The sequence below is a fragment of the Fonsecaea pedrosoi genome, assembly GCF_000835455.1.
Source record: "Fonsecaea pedrosoi CBS 271.37 unplaced genomic scaffold supercont1.4, whole genome shotgun sequence".
In the NCBI taxonomy this organism is placed as follows: Eukaryota; Fungi; Ascomycota; class Eurotiomycetes; order Chaetothyriales; family Herpotrichiellaceae; genus Fonsecaea; species Fonsecaea pedrosoi.
In genome coordinates, this window is record NW_013550612.1 from 3,925,459 (window position 1) to 3,950,643 (window position 25,185).

Genomic DNA, 25,185 nt, shown 5'->3' on the forward strand with positions numbered 1-25,185 from the left:
GATACCACTGAGCAAAAGTTATAATGCGAATATTTTCGTGGCTCTGCGAATTTCAGCTCCTCTTAACACGCAATCTGTCGATTTGTCGTCTCAGCATCCCGCTACGTGTCGAATTAAGTGCATAAATGAATGAAATGCATGACAAGGCAGGTTGGAGGAGCAATACAAAGCCCGATCTCTCCATGAAGCAGGGGAACGAAGAGTCGCAGATGAAAAGATGATGTGCGCCATAATTTTCCTCGACCATTGTCTATCTCTTGGGATACATACGGACTCACTCTGTGGCCATAGCCCACGACCTGGCCCGACGGTAACGCAGCGTGCGCAATGACATGGCTCAAGGCATACTTGCATCCCGCATTGCATTGCGATTGTACTACCCGAACAGACGAGGATGAATCCCGAGGGAACCTGCACCGAGAGAATGTACCATTTTACCGGATTAGGGCATGTGGTTCCCACAGGAGGGAGCGTCGATCTATCTTTCTACCTACACTACGAGTACAGGTATCAAGCCTCGCGTGCCTCGCTGAGTAGGCTTGTACCTACTGTTTGGACAAGTACAAACCCATCCATCCATTCAGCCGTTCATTCAGCCGCAAATACGAGGCACTACCGAGTACTCACTACTGTAGTTCTAACCCCTCCCATTCCAACCCAACCTAACCCTACCGAACCCTATAATATGTACCAAACCAAACCAGACCAAACCAAACCAGACCAAACCAAACCAGACCAAACCAAACCCAACCCAACGCATAGTGATCCGCACGGACTACCCAGATGGGACGAGCTGAGGATTGTCGTTCACTTTTCCCCCCATCTTTCCTCGCTGTTCTAAGATTGTGAGATAGATAACTACTCAGTACTACTGCTGGTCTACAAGGGACTGTTCTATAAAAGATTATCATTTGTTTCCGTTAGGAGATAGATATATTATATCTCATACTAGTTATTCTATATTATATTCTATATGGTATTATGAGATACCATTCCGTTCCATTCCATCAACATTAATGACAACATCATATCATATCATATCATCACGAATATTATCACTGACCTTTGTCTTCGTCTTGGTTGAGAGCATCCTGTCCTGTCCGGAACAGTAGAGCAAAAAACTAGAGGGGGGCACGGAACAGTACGACAATGGCCTCGTCACTGTCTCCGTCTTCGTACGACTACATCATCGTCGGAGGCGGCGTTGCCGGGCTCGTCCTGGCGTCGCGACTGTCCAGAATCCTCCCGCCTTCAGATACCAAACAGATTCTCGTCCTCGAGGCAGGGACAGACCCCTCAACCACCGACCATATCTTGACGAGCCAAGGCGCGCATCTGGCTCGAGAGTCCCAGCACTCCTATCAGCTCGCCATCTCACCCAATCGGCACCTCAACGGACGCGGCGCGACCGCGCCGGTCGGCAAGGCGCTGAGTGGCTCTGCGGCGATCAATGGGGGTGCTTGGACGAGGGGACCGAAAAGTGACTACGATCTGTGGGCAAAGGTGGTGGGCGACGACAGCTGGGGCTATGATGCCCTTCTCCCCTATATGAAGAGGGTGGAGAGTGTAGTGTCGCCAGAGGGTGTGGAGATGGATGAAAGCCAGCACGGACACGATGGACCATTAAAGCTCACCCCGATCCGGTCTCTGTGGCCAACGAGGAAGTACCCCCTGAGGGAATCAATTCAAAAGATGTGGGAGGAGGCAGGGGCCAGGTACATCCCTGACGGTAATGCAGGTGATCAGAATGGCCTGATCGAATTTGTCGAGGTCTGGGTCAACAGCGTCAGACAGCTGCCGAGCAAAATCTTCGATTTGACAAAGGTGGACATTCGGACCACGAGTGCGGTACAGCGCGTCACCTTCACGGGACAAGACCAGCCTATTGCAAATGGCGTCGACCTTGTCGGCGGCGAGCACCTGGTTGCGAAAAAAGAGGTCATTGTCTGCGCCGGGACGTACCATAGCCCCCAAGTTCTCATGCTCTCTGGGATAGGCGACCCTGACGAATTGGCAAAGCACGGCATAGAGCCCATTGCCTCGAATCGCGCAATTGGCAAAAACCTCACAGATCATTTGGCCATGGGGCTGACTTGGAAACTAGAGCATCCGGAAAAGGGGCTGTCCATCGGGTCGCCACTGTTCAACGACCCTTCATATTTCGCCGGGTGGCCGGTGGATTTCATGACGTTCGGGCCTTTAGACCAGCTGGCGAAACTGGAACCTCTGATCAGGACTCAGGAAGACAGAAACCTGGTACTCAGGCCGGATGCGTCCCATATGGAGATTGTCACGCTCTACGTGGCCATTGGGAAGAGGCTCACGGGTATCGACGTGCCACTGGACGGGAGCTATATTAGCACCATCGTCTGCTTTCTCACTCCTACATCTCGAGGTTCCATCACTTTGAGGTCGGCCAGCATCGAAGATCCGCCGGTAATTGACGTGAATTTCTTCGATACTGATGTGGACAGGGCTGGCCTCCGAGAGGCGCTTCGGAAAGCAGCATCAGTCCATCTTGGCACCGAGGCTGGGAGGTCCTTTATATCCCATGAAGTTGCACCAGAGGGATACGCGTGTATCATGGACGCAACGGACGAGGAAATCGACAAGCGAATTGCTGATTTTGGATATAGTCTTGACCACCCGACGAGTAGCTGCGCGATGGGCAAAGCCGTGGACAGTCATTGTCGCGTGGTAGGCGTCAAAGGCTTGAGGGTCGTCGATGCCAGTGTATTTCCGATCCCGATGGCGTGTCACCCTCAGTCTGTGGTCTATGCAATGGCTGAGAGGGTTGCAGATTGGATCGCTCAAGGGGATTAGTTGACCTCTTGAACCATGTGAAGATGCCACCACTTCACACCTGGCTGGTCGATCCCTCAAGCGCGCGTCGCTAGCATTGATATAGCATATAACGAATAGCTTATAGGACTTTCACTGTTGACCCTGTTATTGGTGCCCCATGGGCCAGATCAGACACAGGACGATCCGTCGTTCCTAGCACCGATGATGGTGCTGCTGGAGGAGGAGGGGGGACGGTTGTTCGCGGGTTCGTTGATGCTCGTGCCGTAGGATTTGAACTCTGAGAAGTCGAGCCTTTGACCCACAAATCCGGATAGTTGACTTCGGCATCAGTCCGCGCCTGGTTATAAGCTTCTCTGATCTGTTCCATGACCAAGTAGACGTCGTCGTGGCGGTTTGGATTGCGGAAGTTCGCCTCTGCATCATCAAGCTGATCTACGATCCTTGCGAGGTCGTTGCGGAACTGTCGGGCGCGATTCGGCTGGTTGCGACTTTTGAAGTAGGTCATGAGCCCTGCAATAACGGTGTTGGTGGCGCCGAGAAAGATGGTGGCGGTTCGAGCGCGCCGGTCATTGAAGGCTCCCAGCACGGTGAGAGAAGCTGCGATGAGGATCTGGAAAAAAAGGAGCGAGTTCGAGGTGATGGCCACAAACCAATACTGATATGTGTGCCAACGGTAAGCGTCTGTCACGCGTTTTCGCAAGGACATGTAGGCCTGGCCATCTAGGACTCGGTCAGTAAAGCTCCAATTGAGCGAGTAACCCTCGTTTACCTGTTCCTGCGAGCTCTCCAAAGAAAGTAGGCACGATTGGGTGCTGAGGAGGCTGATCCGCGGATGGTTGTACCGCGACAATGTGATCGTCAGCTGGAGGTGTATTCGGCGCCGTGGGTATTGGCGCATGGCTGGATTCCCCTTTCTCATCTATTGTCGCAGGAACCCTTGGGTCCATGGTGGGTGGTAGAGCTCAGCCTGACGCTACTGTTCGAGCGTGAATGTGCGGAAGGACAGAGAGTTGGGGTGCGAAAACTCGACGCGTTGAAGCAAGGCTGCGTCGGCATTTTAGCGTCCTTGTACTCGTCCTCAAGGAGTGGCAGGTAATGCTCAAATTGGCTATGAAGTATCATGGCTGGAGAGATGGCTGTACTCGGGTGCTCGTACGGAGTATTACAGGGTACCCGGTACAAGGTACAGTACGAGGTACTCGGTAGGCGTTTCTGATTTTAATAGCACCAATCGCCTCAAGGCAGGTAATTTAGGTCCTCTAAGCGTAACGGCCAATCAAGGGATATTGCAGGGAAGACCAGCCTTCTGTGGTGTGTTGGTTGTAATGAGTGTTGATGAAATATCGAAATGGGGAAGGTTGGATAGGGGCCGTTGATCGGTAGCACCGTTATGTTGCCCTAGTAGGAGTAGCACGGCGTCCCACTTGGCTGCTTAGGGACATCTAACAGGTGACTGGGCGTTGGGCACCCCTAATAGAATGCCTGGAGTCCACTAGAGCGTCAGCCTTTTGATTTTGTTCCGCCCGGCGCTAGTAGGCAATGGCATACAGGTAAGATGTTTCTTGTACAGGGTACGAGGTAACCCCTTTCTTTCTCCCTGCCACTTGAGTCCCTTCAAACTTCATCAATGGTCAGGTATGTCCGAACCCAACATTGAATAAAAGGAACGACGGGTCAAGCGGAGGGAAGAAATACATGATCAATGATTATGGTATTAAAGAAATGCCTTTTGAGGCCCACCGAGACCCGGGACCCCTAGACCCTGAGATCTGTTTCCTTGATGGTGACATCCATGCAGTTGGCCGAATGCCTCGATCTGGATTGCACGGCTCATCCTCTTAACGCTCTGCATACTGGCATCATATTAGAAAGACCACTTGGTTTGCTCAATAAATTCCTTCCACGAGGTCTTCTTGGAACCTGGCACCAAGAATTTGTCACTCTCAGCTTGCTTCTTCTCGGTTCCCTTGCCGTAGTAGCTCCAGTCTCGGATCAGAATCATGTTTTGTGCCAGCTCCTCTGCAATCTTGTTGCCGATTTTCGCAGCAGACTCGACAGTGGCAGGTTGTTCGACGAATTTGATCTCCTTGCCCTTTAGCTTCGAGAGCGTCTCGACAATCTCTTGAGGGTGCATCCACTCGCCGACACCTTGAACGTGGACCCCATTAGCCTTCGATCCAGCTTCGAGGAGACCCACAGTGAATAAGCCGGTGTCGTTTTGAATATCAATCAAGGGTACCCAGGTACTCTGGGGATTCCATGGGAGTGTCAGAGTGAGCGCGCCAGTCTCTTCATCGGGCTTGAACTGGGTTTTGAAGTTGGACATGAAATATCCCGGCATGTAGTACGAAACGATCATGTCGCCTTTGACCTGCTCGGCATACTCTGCCACTTCAGCCTTGGACTCGAAGTGCTCGACCTTGGTAAGTTCGCCTTGGGTCAACTTGGTCACATGTGGCAAAGTTGACCAAATCAAGTGCTTGACACCGGCAGCCTTGCATGCATCGACAACGTTCTTGCCTTGCTTGATCTCGGCTTCTTTGGATTGCGTCTCCCAGTAGTTGGTGACGGCAAAGACACCGTACGAACCTGTGACGACAGCTTTCACACTTTCGACATCGTTGATGTCAGCTTTGGCTAGTTCAGCGCCCTTTGCGGCAAGAGCTTGTGCTGCTGGCTTGGACGTGTCGCGAGTAATGGCGCGGACCTTGTACTTGGAAGACAAACTAGGGTTGTTGAAAATAGCAGAGGCTGTGCTGCCACCTTGGTTGCCTGTGGCACCAAAGACAGTGATGATTTTCTGGGCCATCTTGAGGGGATTTCTGAAAGCCACTTTCGGGAATCGTAAGCTGTATGTGAGAGTTTAGGTTCCTGAGATAGAAATGTACCTTCAGACGAACCTGAGAAGTATTTGAAGTGGTGTCTGTAAATCCTCTGAACAAGATTTTCTCCCCTGTGGTAATCGAACCTGCTCTTCTTATATAGGCCAATTCTCTTGGAGTTGACTTTCACGCAGAGTCCTTGTTCTATCGATGGTCTCGGCCACGTCGTTGCATTAGATAAGTCTGTCTTTGCCGTTTTGGGTCGTCAAGGGAGGGTCAAGAATGAGGGTTAGTCATATTACTCGCGCTTCGGTCTTTGTTAGCGATCAAGGGAGGAAGAGTTAGACAGGCTTGACAAGTCGATCGAGGTCGGTAGCCGAAACTGTGAGCAAACCGATTCGTCCACCACCAAGAGCGCATGTGCTTGTATGTAACACAAGGGTAACTCAGAGCCTCTCACGATTGGGCGGACGGATCAGCATGCGGGCAGGGCTGACCAATTCCTTAGACATGATGGTCCTGTCGGCTTCTGGCTGAACCGAAGCACATCTACCTCGTACACTAAGCTGCGCTCCACGCCACTCTTGGGTGACTCTTTGTCTTTTGGTCGATGACGTAAAGTGCGCTGGTCTGTCTTTCAGCTTCAGCAACTTGCTGTCACACTCTTTCGGAGTCAACGTGCCCCAAGGCATACAAGGAATACATCTTATTGACTAATACGCTCCTCCATAGCTCGCCCTGTGATAGGTCTGACCAAAGCAACTCCAGAATGCATTACTGAGAGAAATACTGCTCGATGTCGTACGTTGTTGTCACTGCCTGCAAATGCGCCCATGGACCTGATCATCTCCCTTGAAAAGCCACTCAAATATCGTCTGGGTCACCAAGATCCCATTTCCGCGTCGTCAACTTTCGCTGCTTCTTGACAGGGGGAGCAGCCACTTGTGAGTCTTCCAACACCGATATCCTGGTCACACTTGAGCTCCGTAGTGACAGCTTCCGTGGCGAAACATCACATATGTCCAACCCATCGTCGCTTTGCCTGGGCTTGAGCGTTGCCACGCTCTCTCGATCTTTGGTTGATGCCCTCAACGAAGCTAGAAAAGGGTTGGTCGCAATGTTGGTGTTGGAAGACTCCTGCAAGACCAAACTTTTGAGTGGCGATTTGGACGTGGTCGTGCCTCGAGATTTCTTTGTTGGGCTTCTTGTCTGAATCTCTTGTTCCAGTGCACGCAATTTGGTCCGGAGGTTCTCATTTTCTCTCTCAAGCTCCTCAATCCTCCCGTCTCCAGGAGCATCCTCGTGGATCGTGATCTTTGCTGTTTTCTCGAGGATTTCAAGCTTGCCATCCACATACGCCTCTCCCCTCAGCCTCTCCTGCTCCCACGCTGCTCTCCATCTTCCTCTCTCCTCGTCCAGCCGTTCCTCCATCTCTGTCCAGCACTCCTCACGAACTTCTTGCTCCATGACGGAGAGCTTCTCCTCCGCTGCTTGCAGCTTCAGTTCTGCCTCAGTTCGCTTGATTTCTTCTTCCGCGAGTTTGACAGCCAAGAAATCGCATTCTTCAGCTAGTCTTGCCGCCTCATGGGTCGCCTGATCTAGTTCTTTCGTGATGAAGAACGCATTTGCAACATCATGTGGAGTAGCCCGGCCACTTTGTAATGCCTTCCCTTGAGGTCCCCCCAAGATCGTGCTAGTCACGCTAGGAACCCTGGGAACCGTAACCTCTCGAGCCATGGCTGCATATCTCAGAATCTGACTTGTGGCATTGAAGTCTCCCAGAGGATCAGCTGTGACAATCATCACCCCCTTCTGTGGTGGTCTGCATGCGACAGTATGGTTCGATGATGGAAAAGAGTTTGAAAACAAAAGTTCGGTGAGCTTACACTGCCGGAAAGGGACGATAGGCTTGCTTCCTTCTTGTTGGCAATCATTGATGACCTGCAGACACTGTCCAAGGTACATCAAGCTCTCGTTGATCTTGCCTGCTTCCGCCAGCGTCGATCCGGTGGTTTTGGCGTTGCGGGCACGCTCGGAACCAGCGAGATCACAGATGGTCATGGTTCCCCCAGTCCAAGGAGATTGACAGGACATTAAATACCCACCATGGTAGTTCGACCTCGTTCGCTTTTTCACTTCGATGCAGAAGAAGCCATGACTTCTGGAACTGACACTATTGCTTCCTGTTCCTGCGACTCTCCGCTCGGTGAGGCCCGTTTCAAGAATCATCATTGCCTCATCATAACTTCCACATACAACTTTCCGAAGCCCAGCAACAACTTTCATATCGGGGGACATTTCGGTGTTCTTGAACAGCAATGGACGTCGGAGCAAACCCTTTTGCAGAGCGGCTCCTTGCCGTGTCGATGTTGGTGGTGCATTTGGTGACGTGGGATTCGATAGCAGGTCAAAAATGCGATCGTTGTATACCTCGTACATCGATACGAGGACGACATACTCGGAATCTTGCTCGATGTCTACAGTGAACCCCCCCACGTCAGGGTTCTGGGGGAATGTGGACGGTCGAGGTAGAGGAGGTCTTCGGACGGAGTGACCCATAGATTCCTTGACAAGCACAGATTTAGCAGGGGACTTTCTCAAGTTTTTCAGGCGACTTAAAAATGGGACTTTTGACGGCGGCCGCCAGGGTTCTTTCTCGGGCAGAGAAATCATATCAGAGATACTCGAAGGTACCTGTACGGATGACATAGCACAGCCTGTGAAGTGGTCGGGGATAAATGCCAACGGCAATGGGTTTTCAACAGTGTTGGAGTCTGAACGGGTTCGGGGAGGTGGAGGAAATGAGCCGGGAAGCCCATTGTTGCGAATGCCTACCATCATGGGGGTTTGAGCTCGTGACATGGGTGTCTGCGCTCGTGACAGTCTAGCTCGATCGCCATCGCTGTAGATTGACTCGAGGAAAGTGGTTGCCGACAAGATCTGGGCTTCGGCGGGATCAGACACCTGGAGGGAAGAAAGCAGGCCAGTATCCGTGGGGAGATCTGGATGGTGCGGTCGACGTATATGCTCGCCAATGGACCTGAAAAGAACATCAAGGGTCATCTGTGTGAGTCCTCGTTGAGACTTTGATCCAAGGATTGTATGGCTCTATCTCGTGGTCAGTGGCTAAGAAAAGATCTTAACTCAATGCCTGCTTACCTTCCCACTACCTGTAACTCCTAATGTAGCAACAAGGCCATCTCTTCCGGTTTGCACCACGCTCTTAATTGTGTCTGCCACGCCAGTCTCATCGAAGATGTCTAATTGTGTTGCCTCCTCCTGGAATACCTTTGTAAATCCGAATCTTTCAATTGCGCGCTTTCTTGAGTCATTGGGAGGCTGTAGCGTGATGTGGCTCGAGAAAGTATTGCATGAATTTTCATCGGGTTCGACAGGTGAATTCGGCGGTTCCACGATAAGCCACGGCTCAGGCTTTTGCTTTGACTGCGGGAGCTGAAACGCAGGTCGAAGGCGTAGATAGACCTGGAACAGCGAGGTTTGTGGTGGCATCTTGGTCGAGTTGTCCATGATGAAGGAGGAAAGGACAGTTCTGGGCTGCAACCTGCTGGGATTTAGTTTTCAGGTCAACTTCACGGTCAAAGAAGTTTATTCTGCAGCGGCGCCGATGAATTGACTCTGAGGTTGCTGCTCATGTCTTGGCGTTGTTGTAGGCCACCCATTTTGGAAAACTGAGAGGTTGCTACGGCAGCGATCATAGTGGGGCACTTTCCCTTCACAAAGTTCCCCCATATCAGATTGGGGATCACGAGTCTCCAAACCTCTCTTCACAGTCTCTCCACGCTGTGGAACCAAATAGTGTTGTATGTGATATCACATATAAATATACAAGTGCCGAGAGGTCGGATCTTATCTATACACTGACCGGCTGCCTGACCTCCGTGGCGGTACCCGCAATACCTCTCTGCTCGTCTGGGTTGAGCTCGATCCCGAACCAGGTCTTCAGACCTGCAATCCGCTCTTTCTCGGACTTCGCGTCCAGGACGACTTCCTTGGGTCCTTCACCCAGCCTCCGCTCAAAGACAGTCCCAGACAGGATGACGGTCCCCGTGGCCTCTGTCTTCGTCTCGTCATCCACAAGAATGCGCACCAGGACGAGACGGTGTGTGAACCAACTCGCTGGGTCTTGGCTCGTGCGGTAGTTGATGATCTCGAAGTCCATAGGAAGCCATTCCAGGTCAGCGAAGCAGTAGCCGCCCTGCCAAGTTTGGTGGGTCTTGTTACGGGTTTCGAGAACCCAAAGTTTCTGGGTTTGATCTGTGTTGGAGGCAATGGGCCTGTGTACGAGGCGGACTTCGGCCCCGGGTACGGAGGCGTGAGGTCGCGGGTTGTCGTGATCTAGTGGAATGGGGTGGATGGGGGAGCCGCTACCAAAACCGACGTCGACCTATATCAGAGTGTTATGAGTTGGGACATGCTTTGTTCACTGGTATGGCTATCGGGTGGAAGGGTATAGGGTCATATACCAGGTATTTCTGCTTGTTGATGATCACGATAATGACTTCATGCTGCCTGTCGACACAACATGTCAGCTATTCTTACGGCAATGGAATGGCCGATTCCGAGAGCGCCACGACACACTTACCATCCAGCGAACCCGTCAGGATCGACTGAGTCCCCGCTTAAAGCGAGACTGACCCTTGCGCCCGTCACATACAGCTGATAGCCTAGTGATCTGAGGATGGTGCTGAAAAAAGCGTTGTTTTCCATACAATAACCACCCAACCTTCGCTCGACGAGTTTGTGATATAATGCCTCATGGTCGAGCGACAGGACGCGGTGCCACGAATAATGCAGTGCAACGTTGCCCCATGGATTAAAGGCCATCTGACGGAGCTGCAGGGTTGACAGTGCTGCCAGGGGGTCTGTCTTGATCTCGGACTCGAGTGTCGCAAGGGTGTAATCCTTTGAAGGCGCAATGCATGTTGAAACGTATGTGGACAGTTGTTCACGCGTGTAGATGGGCCGAGACGATGAGAGGGAGGTGGTTTCCGGGGGTGTAGTTGCGTCTTCGCCCATTGTGCTTAGTTTTCAAGTTCTGAGTCTGCGTCCGCCGTTTGTACGCTGCGAATATCCTATAAGTGGTGATACCGGTGGTCAACGTCGCAGGATTTATACGGTGAATCACCGAGTTGTATACCAAAACAAATAATTTGTCATCATAAGGTCTTTCTTGGTCGAGACTGAAAAATGTGAGAAGACAAGAGGTCTAGATGACCTATCAACACCATAAATGACTAAGTAGAGGTAGCAGATGTGGGTAGAGACCGAGTACGATATGCGCGGAGATGTACGATTGTGATTGATGATGCAAATTGCGACGACATCGACGGTAGATTGTATGGGCACACATTTTCGTCGTGCCTAGTCCTTGGGGTGCTGGGTGGAGGCAGAAGGAGGGGCTTGAGGGCGAGGATCCCCTATTCCGCGCTTGGGAGGAAGAGGGATTTTAGTGGCTGTAATACAAGTAGGAGCCGATGAATTCAGATGGTTGTCCTGCCATACCTATATAAAGATATACAGGTGAATACCTGAAGGTTTGAGTTTAGGGATCGAATACAGAGGAAGGAGAGATGGAAACCCACCGTTTGGACCAGCACGTCTGCATCGGCTTCATTTCTCGTTGAAAGCGGCATCTTAGGCCTTTGTGCATAGTCCCGAGTACCTGCACTGAGGGCTTTGTGGGCTTTGTGCTTCTAAGGTGGTATTTAGGGTACGAGTCTCTCGTACTCGGTACATTAGGTTTCAGCGTCTCAGAGGGGCCGGGAGCTGCAGGCGAACAAATCGGGCTTCGACAATTTTTCCTTCTCAGCACCTTCTCAGCAATCGAACAGTGCAATGAGCCATACAGAGTCGTCTGGTGCCTCGTGGGTTGCATGGGCTCTGCAGGCGCCCCTCCAATTAGCCTGTTTCTCGCCTCTACCACAAAGACATGAATTTCCAGATCAATCGTCCCTTTCTTCGTCAGCTTGATCAGGTCATGTTCTGATGCGAATAAACTCAATCGAGAGCGTACCAAAACCCTATGATGCCAGACTACTTCTTCTCAGGGTGATCGACATGCCCGTCGCCATCAATTGCCACATAGCTGCCATTCAGCTGAAGAACCCCACAACCCGCCGCCACGTTACGGCATCTGGGCCCTGAACCTGATCTGATCCGATCCCTCGTCGACCTCCGTTAACGCTACTTTTCCCTGTTGCCCAGGCAGCTAGCTGTCCCTTCGACGATAACGCCCACCGTCAGCCATGAAAGAGACCCTGCGCAAGAAGTCAACCAAGACCAGTTCAGGCAGCGAGTTTGACGTGACTTCGCAGCTGGATGTCACCTCGCAGTCCAGTGAATCTGTCTCGCCGAATCCATGGGCCAGTGAGACCTCGTCCGCCATGAATGGTGAAGGCATATCTCGCCAGATGTCCAAATCTTCCAGGACTCCAGATACCACGTCTCCCATACGAAGCATCATGTCGACTGCCACCAAGGAAGAAGAGTCTGGCTCACCTCCTCCATCCACTCAGCGGTTGGACGTTCCTCCTCCCGTTGGCGACGCCGCTACCACTGACGACTCTGGCAAACCCACTCGCCGAAGAAAGACCGTCACCAAGACACCTCACACTTTCGAGCTCGAGGCTGATCTAAACCCCGTTAAACAGAAAGAACAGCAGCCAATCTCTGCACCGAACGAACCGCCTAAACCAGACGTCCAAACGCCCGTGCCCAAAAAGAAGAAACGAGTATCTCAGGTTGCCTCCCCCGATGCCGCGACCACCCCCACGGTCATGGTCAATTCAATGCCCTCCCCTGATGTGGCGACTCCCATATCATCACCAAAATCTCCTTCTGTCGCCCCTCCATCCACTTCAAACCAGGCCTTGGCCCCCTCAACAACGATTTCTCCTTCTCTCAAACCAAATGGCTCATCAACAACCACTCCCGTAAACCCTTTTACGACACGAACCAAGAAATCCCAGTCCATGTCATCCGTCCCTCAAGTCTTTGCTTCCAACCCGTGCCGTTTCACACCGCCGCCGTTGCCGAAAGAATCCTTCCACGGCAAAGTCATCGTTCTGACCAATGGCGCCAGCCAAACGGGCCAGTGCCTCGTACGTCAATTCCACGCGGCAGGTTGTCGGGTGATCTTTGGCGACACGAATGGTGACCAGGCCCGCAAATTTATCTCCTCGCTAGGCCCACCGCACGTGGTTCACTACAATAGATGCGATATGACAAGGTACTCTGACATGCTGGACCTCTTCAAGCTTGCTATTACCATGTACGGTCGTGTCGACCACGCAATCTTCGGCGTGGGCGATGATGGCGGCCAAGCGTGCACGGTTGGTGCGGGCGAAAAGGGTTGGTTCGAAGACCGACCTGGGATCAACAAGACGGCCAAGATGGCCTATGACGAGGTCGCAACAGAGCCCTCTGGTTTGGCAGAAATCATCACGGCGAGCGTCCGGTTTGCTCGAATTGCATTGGCGTATCTGAAATATTCGCCCAAGTCCAAGAGCAGCACCAAGAAAATCGTCAATCCCTATTCGAAACCGCAGCCTGAGCCTTCAGCCCCGCCGGGTATGAACGACCGCAGTCTGACTTTCCTCACGTCTGTGGCAGCATTTAAGGAGACCCCACGCCTACCCATCTACCAAGTGACGCAGCACTCGATCCTGGGGCTCGTGCGCAGCCTCTGGACGAACATCGACCCGGACCCGGAACGCGATGGTGTGCGCATCAACGCAGTCGTCACGAACGTCATGGTCCCACGCGCCGTCGCCCAGTCTGGGGGCCGGAGCATGTCTGTGCAGCTTCCACCAGATCGACCTGAGGACATTGCTCGCGTCGTCGTCGGCGTGGTTGCCACAAATGCATCCACGCCGGACATCAACGGCGGAGACTCGTCGAATGGCAGCGGCATCGCCAGTGGTGGCGGCGTGTGGTACGAAAAGGGCCATGAACGGGGCATGCGCGAGAAGTATCTCCACGGTAGGGTCATTTACGCCGTGGGCACCGAGGGTTGGGACGTCCAGGAGGGCATGAGTCGCAGCGAGCCCATCTGGCTGGGCCAGAAGCCCGCAGAGTCTCTGAGCCGCAGCATGGCCGGATTAAGCCTTGACGGGCAGAGCACCTGGATCCTGGATATGGTCTAAGTGAGAAGAACAGTGTGGATCCTTTATACTTGACTTATCATTTGGTAGTTGTCAGGAATGTCCTGCCTCCTATCCTTGTCTACTATAGTGCTTAGAATCTATCAAGAATTGATAGGATTCTCTGTCTTTTGGCCTATGGTAAGAGAAGGGTCGGCCTTAGACCTGGAGATTCGGTCACGCATGCAATCCGTCCGAGGAAATGGTTATCAAGCTAGCCATCCCGTGCGCCCGCTGTTGAAGCTGGTGTCGTCCTTTGCGGATCGCGATCGCGAGGAGTGCCGCGCAGCTAAACTCCTCCACGCAAAACTTACATTTTGCCCAGCAACTGCTGCGGAATGTGACATCCTTAGTATGCGAAGCGATCCGGGACGTCCACGAGACTGAGGCAAACCTCGAAGCGGCAAGAAAGAACGCTGGCCAGCTCGTGGCTTAGCTCCCAGCGAATAGGGCTCTACAGCATTGCACAGTCCGATACTCGGAACCTCGTACACGGTCCAGAGATCGACGGGCTCGTCGACGGCGATACTCGACACTCTTGGTAGGAGTGGAACAGTAGAAGCGATGACAGAGATGACATTACCTTGGTGATGATCTGTTACTAATGAAACGTCAGTAAATCTGTTCGATCCAAGTACTCGGTACAAGGACATTCCCATCATTCTTACTATGGACAAGTTTACTCGTACCTCCTTTTTCGCCCGTTACTAACACTGCCAGTTGTAAGTGTGCCTTGCCTTGGCACCGTTGATTCCTTCGTGGCTGAGTTTACGATTGTGGGACTCGTGCCGATTCAACCATAGGATGAGGGATCCTGGCACCTCTGAGATTACTTCTTACTCGTACTCGTAGTCTGACCACAAAAGCCTTCAATTGATCATTTCAGTCACGGAAGATCATCGTACCCTCCAATGCTCGGTTAGCTTGGTACGGCGAGACGGATACCTGTGCAAGAGAGTCAGTGGCATGAGAGCATTTTCGCGCCCCGTGACTGAGGGATTGGCATGAAAGAGGGTCGGGAGGGGGGGTTCCATGCTTCCAGAAATAGTGTTTTGCCTCAGAATGAGTTTCGGGCGCAGGAAGCTCCTGGTGGGTGGTGCTGGTGCTGGCACCCTGGGTACCCGTTTATCCACCACCCCTAGAACTCAAGACCCTGGAGGCTTTCAAGGCGCCAATCACACTGCCAAATTCCCCCGGTCTCACGGCTCGCTCTCCCTCCTAGCTTCCCACTACTCATGCTGCTACCTCCACCCCCGTTCAGATCTCCCTCTCACACGAATACAACAGGTATATCACTCCCCCATATCCATGACGACTACTACTACTCGGTTCTCGTACTCGTAATCTCTTCCCGACACCATCCTCGGCCTGCGTTGTCGCAACTCTTCCCACGACAAAACAGAACCACAATCTTCTATTCCATTTCCCTCTGACAACTCTTTCTTCGCACCATCGTCTGCGTGCGTGTCCCCTCCAACCGTCCGTCCATCGCCCATCCTGTCGTCGTCTACGCGTCCTCTAGTCTCCGAATCGGACCCCTCAACAATGGATTCTCCTCGTGAGTCTGGGGGCGACACTGGCAAGTCTGCCGCAAACCCAGTCGGGTTTCGTCCACAGAACGGTGGTGTTATCAAGGTGCAGCCACCGCGACGGGAGGACCTGCAACCCTCTTACGCGCAAACTCTACAAGACAATCAGGATGACGTTCATGGCTGGTATGGTTCTATGAGTATGTATATCCATACCCGAGATTCAAGAAGCGCGGACCACACTGCTAACATGCTGCGCAGTCAGTACCTTGGGAGATTGCATCGGTTGCCTGGGCGCCATTCCGTGCTGCATCATCTGTCCCAATCCCTACAAGCCTGTCTCGCAAGGAAACGTCGGTCTGGTCACCAAGTTTGGTCGTTTCGCGCGCGCCGTCGATCCCGGCTTGGTGAAGGTCAATCCTCTTTCCGAACGCCTCATTCAGGTTGATGTGAAGATACAAATCGTTGAGGTGCCTCGACAGGTCTGTATGACCAAAGACAACGTCACATTAAACTTGACTTCGGTCATTTACTACCACATTACCTCCCCCCACAAAGCCGCCTTTGGGATCTCCAATATTCGTCAGGCCTTGGTGGAACGTACTCAGACCACCCTTCGTCACGTGGTGGGTGCCCGCGTGCTTCAGGATGTGATTGAACGACGTGAAGAAATCGCTCAGTCCATTGGAGAGATCATTGAGGAGGTTGCCGCCGGCTGGGGTGTCCAGGTCGAATCCATGCTCATCAAGGACATCATCTTCAGCAACGATCTCCAAGACTCGTTGTCGATGGCGGCTCAATCTAAGAGAATCGGTGAATCCAAGGTCATCGCTGCACGTGCAGAGGTTGAATCGGCCAAACTTATGAGACAAGCGGCCGACATTTTGAGCTCTGCACCTGCTATGCAGATCCGGTATCTCGAGGCCATGCAAGCCATGGCCAAGACGGCCAATAGCAAGGTCATTTTCTTACCAGCGACCAACCAGACCATACCCACAGACATGAACGCCATGCTGCAAAACCAGACGACTGGCGAGGGTAGTGGTTACAATTCTAAGTCCAACACTGGCAATGCTTTCAACATGGACAGCAACGACGGCTTCCAGCAGGCCATGAACGCCCGAGTTATCGAGAACATCTAAAGAATGACCCAGGTTTCTCTCATGTTGGATATACCCATCCCGGACGATATATGTGCTCAGAGAACCAGATTGATATGGCAGAGGGAGAGTGAGAGAAAATGAAGTGAACGGTCTTGGGATGTGTCGGTTGTGGCTTGGATTCTTTTGCTTGTTTTGTTTTTGGAGATACCCCATGATGAGTATCAACACTCGCTTCAAGTTGTGTGTATCATTATTTCCTTCTAAGTCCAAGCCTGATGGGCTGGTACTACCACTAGTAATGACCTATATGACGACACTTTGTTGGCTCCTTCCCTGTGTGTGCTGCAGGACGCCTTGGCTCCCCATCTGATGATCGACGTCTCGTGTTGGTACTCAGGCACTGTCAGGCTATTGAGACTGCCGATCCGATTGGGCAGATGGGAATGACGGTGTTTAAGTGAGTCGCTGACACTCACTGACAATTGTCGTCATGATTATTAAACTAAAGTCCGCGTTGGTGGTGGGTGGGTGGCGACCTGAAGTGCGGCCGCATTCGACCGAATTGTGTCCAGCTACTTGACCGTAGATGCAAGTCGAGGTTTTCCTGATCAAGCCCATCGACCTGTTTTGTTGAAGGCTTTCCAGTAGATTGTTCAGGATATTTCCAGAATAGCTGCGGAAGGAGCCATTACAATGACTCGCAGTCGTGCACGAACATTCCGATTTGGCCTTCGTCCGGCCTAGGAAGCGGTCCAAAGTAGCATGCCACGACGGAGCATGGAGATAGGATATCTCCTACTGGGTTTGACGGGTTTCACTGTCTGGATGCCTAGTCCGAGAAGCTATTTAATACAATGGACGCTCTCCCACGCCCTCCAAACAATGAACAGTTCGTGCAGTATATCACTAGACATCTGTCGAAGCAGCTTCCCAACCAAATTTGACATACAAACAATCCTTTGAAGCCAACCGGATTCTCCCAAGGTGTTCACAGGAGCCCTGTCAAGATGAAGACTTTTACTAGAGAGACCACTGGTGATGAAGTTGTCAAGGAATTCGCTGATAGAATCGAGGGCAAGACGAGTACGTTCTTTCTCGCTTGAGCCTTTTTCAAGTCCGCGGAGAAAGCCTGCGATACTGACAATCCTACCCACTTATCCCGTAGTCGTTATAACGGGTGCGAGTGAAAAAGGCCTCGGAGGAGAGACTGCGGTTGCACTCGCTCATGGTAACCCTGCACACTTGATCCTCCTGGCTCGCTCCCAAACACGGGTGGAGTCGATCATATCCCGGATCAAAGAAATCAACCCTTCCATCCAGGTCGACTTCGTCCCGGTGTCACTTGACGACTTTGATTCCGTCCGAGCCGCTGCCGCCACCATCAACGGCAAGATCTCCAAGCTCGACATCCTCATCAATAACGCGGGGATCATGGCCATCGAGAAGTACACGACCAACAAGCAAGGAATTGAAATCCAATTCGCAACAAACCATCTGGGCCACTTCCTGTTCACGAAACTCTTGTTCCCCAAGATTCTTGCCGCCGGGCGTGGAGCGAGAATCGTCAACCTCACCAGTCTCGGCCACAAAATCTGCCCTGTCCACTTCGACAACTACAATTTCTCTGACGGAAAAGAGTATGACGCTTGGTCTGGCTACGGTCAGTCCAAGACCGCCAATATTCTCTTCTCGCTGTATCTGGCGAACAAGCTGCGTGACCGTGGCATCCAGAGCTACGCTGTCCACCCTGGCGGGATCTACGAGACTCAACTGGGAGCTCATATCTCCGATGTTGTCCAGGCACTTGGCAGTATTGAGGCATATGCGCAAAAGAATACTGGAAGACATTTCCCTATTGACCAGGATCCACCGAAGAGTATGGCGCAGGGCATCTCGACAACTCTGGTGGCTGCCTTGGACCCTAGGATCGAGCCGCAGAGTGGTATGTATATGGCAGATTGCCAGTGCCAAAACACATATGAGTACGCGGAGAGCATGGAGGGCGCGGAGAAACTGTGGAAGCTCAGTGAGGAATTGGTGGGAGAGAAGTTTGAGGTCTAAAAGGGGTTATGGTCGTCTTATACTCTGGCTCAAGCCAGATAGATGGCGCTTCACAGACTAGATGGAAGAGCTACTCTCTAGAAACCAATCCATAGCAAGGATAGAATATGCATTTTGGAACCCAAAACCACCCTTGAATGCCTGGAGGTGCTTCCCCTCCTACCCTGACCTGAACATGTGAGCCTCGGCCCCCTGGACGGACAGCCTTGTGCCTTTACAACGCCCAAGTCTCACTCTTCATGAAAAGGCCAACCATCCAACTACAGGGGAGAGCCACAATGCCAACGCCACATGGGGTTCTCCTGTGCCACACCATGGGGGTTTCCATAAACAGTCAATGTGGGGTCAGAGTGCCAGTGCCACTGCCGATGTTTCACGGGGGTTTTCCGATGTGGGTGACTTCGGCGGGGCTTTTGCTACATCAATGGTTTTACCCAGCGAGTCCAGATACCCAGTTGCCAGTACCGAGTACCCATTACCCATCCATGGGCTGAACCCAGACCTCTTCAGTCGAGCGGACCATGTGCCAATCACCGTCAGCCGAATCCTCTCTTTTGCAATTGCCGCCCTCCGACCTGCGCCAGTGGCGGTCCTATTGGATGAAATGGAGTGGCTAGGGGGCATGATCTCACACGAGCTTTCTCGATCGCAGAGTAGAAGCCACCGGCAGAGCAATGCGAACCAAGTCCTGTTGGCGCGGGGGGGGGGGGGGGGAATAGACCTGTAGATATAGTGATGATGGGTTCATTCCTGACGTCTCTGCCTCTTCTTCCTGTTGTTTTTCCTCCGACTCTTGCTTCTACCGGGCTTCTTCTTCTAGGCTACAGCGAGTGTCGAGAGACCGTCTCCCAAGATGATGGTCGAGAACCCATCACCCGGCCATTCTCTCGTGGCCCAAGTTTTGGCCCTCTTGAAGGCAAATCTGCTGCTTCTAGCAGTTCTTTCCCTGGTCATTCGATCCCTCTATAAGCGTTACGCATCTCCTCTTCGCAATGTGCCTGGGCCGTGGCTGGCTTCGTGTTCGAGGCTGTGGAAAGGTACTTCGTTCTCTTCGTCTCACTTTTTGTTTTCCTTATCGTGGGCTGACGTTTGCGAATTCAAACAGTGTGGAGCACATACAATGGGCACACCGAGTTGGACCATATAGCTCTGCACAAGAAATACGGTAAGTTCTAGATCTCCAAAAACGCAATGGAAGGGCCCCCAAAATCTCACCGCCCGCCAGGACCCGTGGTTCGCACGGCCCCCAATGAGGTATCCTTCGGCACTTGCAATGCGGCCAAAGACATTTTTGCCGTGGGCAAAGGTTTCCATAAGACCATGTTTTACAGCGTCTTTCCGCCAAAGGTGAGATCCAATCACGCGACATCTTTTTGTGCCATGGCAGATGGGGACATTGACTTTGTCGCGCGTCGCAGCATGCACCGGATATCTTTACAGAAGTTCGCGAATGGAAGCATGCGCAGATGAAACGCTATGCCGTCACTCCCTACAGCCTTGCGCAGATGCAGAAGCGATCAGGGCCGATCGAGGACATGATCAAGCTTTTGATGGAGCATCTGGAGAAGTATGCCACCGAGAACAAACGGGTTTGCAACCTGGGAAATCTATTGCACTACTTTGCTTTCGATGTACGGACCATCGCAGTCCTTTTTCCAATCACGTTGGCTAAGCTGGGTCTAGGTACTTGGAGAAGTGGCCTTTTCACGACAATTTGGTTTCTTGGAACAAGAAGTCGATATTGAGGGCTCAATCAAGAACATCGACGACGTCCAATGGTACGACGGGATCGTGGGTCACATTGCAGAATACGACATCCTCCTTCGAAACAACCCAATCCGGCCCTACCTAGGCTTACAAATGAAACCAACGACGATGACGAAAATTGCCGTCGCCGAGCTCGAAAAGCGCAAACAAAAGGACGGAACCTTCGATTCAACAGGTATCGATCTGTTGGCCGAGTTGTTGCGGGCACATGAGGCAAACCCTGAGAAGTTTTCGGTGAATGACGTCTTCAGTATCGCTCATGGTGCTGTGTAAGTGATGCTTGCTGCAGGAGGCCAGTGTTCCTCTCTACCTGTGCTTATACGTTGCTGCAGATTTGCGGGATCCGACTCCACGGCGTCGACAATGCAATCGTTCTTCTACTTGGTGCTTAACGCTCCCAAGGTCTACGCCAACCTCTGCCAGGAAATCGACGAGGCTCAAAAGGCTGGGAAACTGTCTGAAATCGTCACCTACGCGGAAGCGCTGGCTCTCCCTTACTTCCAGGCGTGCTTGAAGGAAGCCATGCGAGTCCGACCGGCCGTCGGGTTAGGAATATACCGCAAAACTCCGCCGGAAGGAGTAGAAATCGACGGCAAGTTTTACCCGGGTGGGATCGAGGTTGCCGTCAATGGATGGGTTCTGCATCGCGATGCCTCGATATTCGGGGACGACTGCGACGAATTCAGACCAGAGAGATGGTTTGAGCGTGATGCTAAATTGATGGGTTCGCATTTATATCAGGTATGTTCCATTCTTCCTTCCCCCATTACCATATTCTCCACCGGCATTCCTTCCAGAAGAAACCCTTTGGCAAGTTAGATGCTAACTCCCTTCCTTTCACTGGATCACAGTTCGGAGGCGGCAGCCACCTCTGTATTGGTCGTAATCTCGCGCTGTTTGAGATGAATAAGACCCTCATCCAGATCCTGAGGGAGTACGATGTCACCCTGGTGCATCCTGGACGGCCGTTGGCGTATCATTCCACCTTTTTCGTCGTTCAGGAGGGACTGGAGGTGTATTTGCGCAAGAGGAGCGAGAAGGCACAGTAGATTGGCTCTCGTCCGTGGGGCAGTGCATTAATGGAAGAGGAGTTGTAAGAAGGAGACAAGCCACCTCCAAGTGTCTGCCACGGGGAACTGCGCTGGAGGCTACAGAGCAAAAATGTCATCCAAGTATAAAGTAAAACCAGCGGTCATGGAAAACCCCCCAAATGACTAACAGGAGCCGTTATTCACTGCCCTCTCTGTTTCTCACCCTTGTAGTGTTTGCAGCCTAACAACGTGGGCAGGCACGGCAGGGCATTCGCAGGGGAAGGAAGGGAAGGTGTTCAGCCTCGTAATAATATGTATTAACGCGCCACCTTCCTATTCGGGAACAAACATGAATCCCCCCGCCAGCCTCGCTCTCGCACTCTTCGTAGTCTTCCACAACCGACTACAAACTACCGTTTCGTTGATCCTTCTGAAAACCTCATCTGACTGACCTTGGTAGACTATTGACTTGTTGGATCTTGTCAAAGGCCTCAGGACTGATGCGGTCATTCTTTGTTTCTGACCATGTCGCCCTCAAACAAGATGTTTCCCGTTATGGTCTCGTCCGCGCCACTTACAATGATCCTGCCGTGTCCTACGCAGCAAGCGACGTGATTGTAACTCATGACTCTGTCCCGCCTAATATCCTTGACGAGTTTCTCACCAATTCCGTCCCCCCGATAGGATATGTCTACGTCGAATTTGCTCACGCTGCTGCGGCAGTTTGTTCCCTTGTCGGTGTGGATGACATTGTCCTCGTCAGTCGAGCCTTCAAGTTGGGTGACAGTGTCAAGCAAGATGGAAGCCCCCTGACGGGTACGGTTGTCAATATTTCAGAAAATTACATCCTTGAACCTGTCTTCCCGAGTGACTACTCGCCGTGGCGGAACTGCACGCAAGAGTGTCCGTCAACCTTACCCGAGCACTTCACTCACCCCAATCCACACGTCCTCCTTTACGATGTCCCTGCAAGAGAAGTCAGAAGAGCACAGGATGTCACTCCAGAAGATTGGATAATACATCGCAAATGGCCTGGAGAGGTGGAATACGCCGAGTACGACACTGTGGTGATGCTGGCCGACTTCTCCGTCGCAGTCATCTCTGATTCTGTCGGCCTGCGAATACCTATTGCCCACAGTGAGATGCCTCTCATTACAGTTCCTGAGCTCTGGCCGCCTGGTATGGTAGCACCGACTCACGGCTGGCCAAACACTATTCCTGTATCATACCCACGACGGGGTGACTTTGTCATCGTGGATCGTCCTCATCTGCGGAACGCAATATGGTTATGTGGCTCCTACGATCCGAAGGTCCCTTCTGAAGGCATCGTCCTTGACTGTCGAGCTCATGAGGTTACAGTCGATTGGCTCTCCGGCAGAACTCGGCGAGGAGACACATTCAACGCTGCATCGGTGCCCGAGGAGACGATATCTATCTACAAGGACATTCAGACTTTCCGTGGGTTTCCAAAGATGCACCTGAAGAAGGATGTCATTATCTATGACGCTGGCAGAATGCCTGTCGAGTCCTTTCGTCAAAACGAACACGGCATCGAAACGGGATCTGCCCATGCTCAGGCACTCCCTCCCGAATCCCACTATCTCCGAGAACTTTACTCAGGGCAGCAGCTGGAAGTTGGCATGCGAGTCAAGTTCCGCGATCTTTCGGCAGCTGCGGTAAAATATCATGGGATCAAGGGGTCCACGCATGGCATGCTTCACCGGGTGACCAAACATGCATCTGGTGATTGGGATCTGGATGAGTATAAGATTGTTTTCATGCAACAGTCTGCTACTGTCATGTGGCAAGATGGAAGCGTCGTTACGGTTAATTCAACGTCTCTGACAAACTTTGCCCTCTTCGAAGCCGACATTCTCCCTACGGACATTGTGTTCAGACGAGAAGGGATGCGGCAAAGACCACTTGACCAGAAGGGGGAAGCACGCGGTGCACTTAAAGACTTCGACGAGATGGCATTCTTTGAGCGACCCCACGATTTGCTCCCTGCCGCTGTGGGCGTGGTCCAGTCAGTTGATCCCATCGAGAAGGTCGCTCGCGTGCGGTGGTTCCAAGAACCTAAGATTGAACTTCTCGCACAAAGCCTGGTTCTAGCACCGAGCTCTCGATTCGGTGCCATAGGAGATGAGATTGAAGATGTGTCTCTCTTCGAAATCATGGCATTCCCTTCGTCGTTCAGTCAACGAGGTGATATTTGTCTCATTCCAGCTCCAGGTCCCCTCAAACTCGCACGTGACGTGCTTTCCGAATCCTCCCTGCCAGATCACGCCAGGATAGGCTCGACGTCTTCGCACATTCCAGGTTCCGGCACCAATAAACGCATTCGGCTGGAGCATTCTCAGGCATCTCCTTTGGCAACGAGAACCAGCACAGAACAACATCGGGATCCAGCGGAGTCCTCGCTTCCTGTCTGGATTGGCCAGGTTGTTGCGCTGGGACTCGATGGCCTCGTTAGGGTTCGTTTAGGAACATCGGAGCCTTGTCGAGACGTGTTCGTCGATGCCGACTCGGTTTTTACAGTTTTCGGCAGCCGGCCGGTAATGCCAGGCGATTTCTCGACAGATGACGGTCCTGTGGACGTAGACTCTTTGAGTGGTTGGAGTGGATTTGACTCCACCTTTAATCCAGACTTTCTGCGGGCCATATCGGAAACCGTGGAGTACGAAGGCGGGGAACGTCTCGACAATGACAGCGGCGATGAAAATTGGGTGTCTGACGAGGACGTGGCATTCGAGGACGCTGAAGAACTCTTACACGGCAAAGACAGAGAAGATGGGGAAAGGGTGGACAGCGGCGAGCAACAAGACGATACAACGAAGCCACGACCATTATTGTTTCAACTAGAGGAAGTGCCAGGATCTGAACGGCCTGCGCAGTTTCTTGTGCTTGATCGGCTGCCTCCGTCTGATCAGTTCGGACTTCACACTGTACCGCCAGAGCTAAGCCTCAAACGTCTCCTCATAGAACACCAGATATTGGCCACGTCACTCCCGGAGGGTGAGATCTATGTACGCACATATGAGAGTCGAATGGATCTCCTGCGCTGCCTCATTATCGGTCCGAGAGATACGCCCTATGAAAATGCGCCGTTCTTGATCGACTTACAATTACCTGCCAAGTTTCCGGAAGAACCGCCTGTGGCCCATTTCCACAGTTGGACCGGTGGACTTGGTCGCATCAATCCGAACCTTTACGAAGAAGGCAAGGTTTGTTTGAGCCTGTTGGGGACCTGGTCCGGGGAAAACGAGAGCGAGAAATGGGGCAACAAGGCAACATTGCTTCAGGTGCTTGTCTCCTTGCAAGGGTTGGTGCTGGTGAAGAGACCCTTTTACAACGAGGCAGGATTCGAAGGATATGAGCATGACAAGGCATATGCAAGGGAATCGGACTCGTACAGTGAAAAGGTCTTCGCCATGTCTAGGCGATTTGTGAAAAGCGCTTTGCTCCGCCCTCCGGGTGGGCTGGAAGACATACTCGCTTGGTTATATCTGCCGCATGATATGTCGGATCCGAGCAAATGCCTGCTTGGGACCGTCATTGAGCGCGGAAACCTACTGTTGCAGAGATCTGAAGAGGCTCGAACGAATCAAGATGACTCGTTGGTCGACTCGGCAGGATCAAAGGACGACGACACCAGCGTGTTTTTGAAACCACTGAGTCGTGGCGCGGCTTCTATGCTGAGAAGATTGATTGGTGACTTGCAGGCACATCTTGACCGGGTTTTGGCGTCGGCGGAGAAGACGACGAGACAATGTGATGATGACAATGACAATGATGAGGAAATGATTGATTCGTGATTCCCGCGAGACAATTGACAAGGCGAACAGGACAACCAGGTTTCAAAGAACAGATATGCGGTTCTGGGTCGGTTTTAGATCAGGTTTGTC

At 52.3% G+C, this 25,185-nt stretch overlaps 10 protein-coding genes across 10 annotated transcripts; 6 read left to right on the forward strand and 4 right to left on the reverse strand.

The window, feature by feature from the left end:
- Positions 1-1,149: 1,149 nt before the first annotated feature.
- Positions 1,150-2,823, forward strand: Z517_07224 (uncharacterized protein; the record flags this gene model as incomplete). Its single annotated transcript, XM_013428962.1, has 1 exon — positions 1,150-2,823. The coding sequence occupies one exon, from the start codon at positions 1,150-1,152 to the stop codon at positions 2,821-2,823; it is 1,674 nt and encodes a 557-aa protein (XP_013284416.1).
- Positions 2,824-2,923: 100 nt separating this feature from the next.
- Z517_07225 (uncharacterized protein) lies at positions 2,924-3,752 on the reverse strand (the record flags this gene model as incomplete). Its single annotated transcript, XM_013428963.1, has 2 exons — positions 2,924-3,525; positions 3,575-3,752. 2 exons carry the CDS (start codon positions 3,750-3,752, stop codon positions 2,924-2,926), a joined length of 780 nt encoding a protein of 259 aa, XP_013284417.1.
- A 917-nt stretch (positions 3,753-4,669) lies between these two features.
- Positions 4,670-5,614, reverse strand: Z517_07226 (uncharacterized protein; the record flags this gene model as incomplete). Its single annotated transcript, XM_013428964.1, has 1 exon — positions 4,670-5,614. The coding sequence occupies one exon, from the start codon at positions 5,612-5,614 to the stop codon at positions 4,670-4,672; it is 945 nt and encodes a 314-aa protein (XP_013284418.1).
- An 877-nt stretch (positions 5,615-6,491) lies between these two features.
- Positions 6,492-9,155, reverse strand: Z517_07227 (uncharacterized protein; the record flags this gene model as incomplete). Its single annotated transcript, XM_013428965.1, has 2 exons — positions 6,492-8,735; positions 8,787-9,155. The coding sequence occupies 2 exons, from the start codon at positions 9,153-9,155 to the stop codon at positions 6,492-6,494; spliced, it is 2,613 nt and encodes an 870-aa protein (XP_013284419.1).
- A 343-nt stretch (positions 9,156-9,498) lies between these two features.
- Positions 9,499-10,664, reverse strand: Z517_07228 (uncharacterized protein; the record flags this gene model as incomplete). Its single annotated transcript, XM_013428966.1, has 3 exons — positions 9,499-10,032; positions 10,112-10,157; positions 10,231-10,664. The coding sequence occupies 3 exons, from the start codon at positions 10,662-10,664 to the stop codon at positions 9,499-9,501; spliced, it is 1,014 nt and encodes a 337-aa protein (XP_013284420.1).
- Positions 10,665-11,893: 1,229 nt separating this feature from the next.
- Positions 11,894-13,792, forward strand: Z517_07229 (uncharacterized protein; the record flags this gene model as incomplete). The annotated part of the gene is made up of 1 exon (XM_013428967.1): positions 11,894-13,792. One exon carries the CDS (start codon positions 11,894-11,896, stop codon positions 13,790-13,792), a length of 1,899 nt encoding a protein of 632 aa, XP_013284421.1.
- A 1,542-nt stretch (positions 13,793-15,334) lies between these two features.
- Positions 15,335-16,460, forward strand: Z517_07230 (uncharacterized protein; the record flags this gene model as incomplete). Its single annotated transcript, XM_013428968.1, has 2 exons — positions 15,335-15,518; positions 15,580-16,460. The coding sequence occupies 2 exons, from the start codon at positions 15,335-15,337 to the stop codon at positions 16,458-16,460; spliced, it is 1,065 nt and encodes a 354-aa protein (XP_013284422.1).
- A 968-nt stretch (positions 16,461-17,428) lies between these two features.
- On the forward strand, positions 17,429-18,482 carry Z517_07231 (uncharacterized protein; the record flags this gene model as incomplete). Its single annotated transcript, XM_013428969.1, has 2 exons — positions 17,429-17,504; positions 17,587-18,482. 2 exons carry the CDS (start codon positions 17,429-17,431, stop codon positions 18,480-18,482), a joined length of 972 nt encoding a protein of 323 aa, XP_013284423.1.
- An 853-nt stretch (positions 18,483-19,335) lies between these two features.
- Positions 19,336-21,298, forward strand: Z517_07232 (uncharacterized protein; the record flags this gene model as incomplete). The annotated part of the gene is made up of 7 exons (XM_013428970.1): positions 19,336-19,519; positions 19,588-19,647; positions 19,708-19,829; positions 19,901-20,113; positions 20,166-20,518; positions 20,582-20,990; positions 21,101-21,298. 7 exons carry the CDS (start codon positions 19,336-19,338, stop codon positions 21,296-21,298), a joined length of 1,539 nt encoding a protein of 512 aa, XP_013284424.1.
- Positions 21,299-21,780: 482 nt separating this feature from the next.
- Positions 21,781-25,095, forward strand: Z517_07233 (uncharacterized protein; the record flags this gene model as incomplete). Its single annotated transcript, XM_013428971.1, has 1 exon — positions 21,781-25,095. One exon carries the CDS (start codon positions 21,781-21,783, stop codon positions 25,093-25,095), a length of 3,315 nt encoding a protein of 1,104 aa, XP_013284425.1.
- Positions 25,096-25,185: the final 90 nt, after the last annotated feature.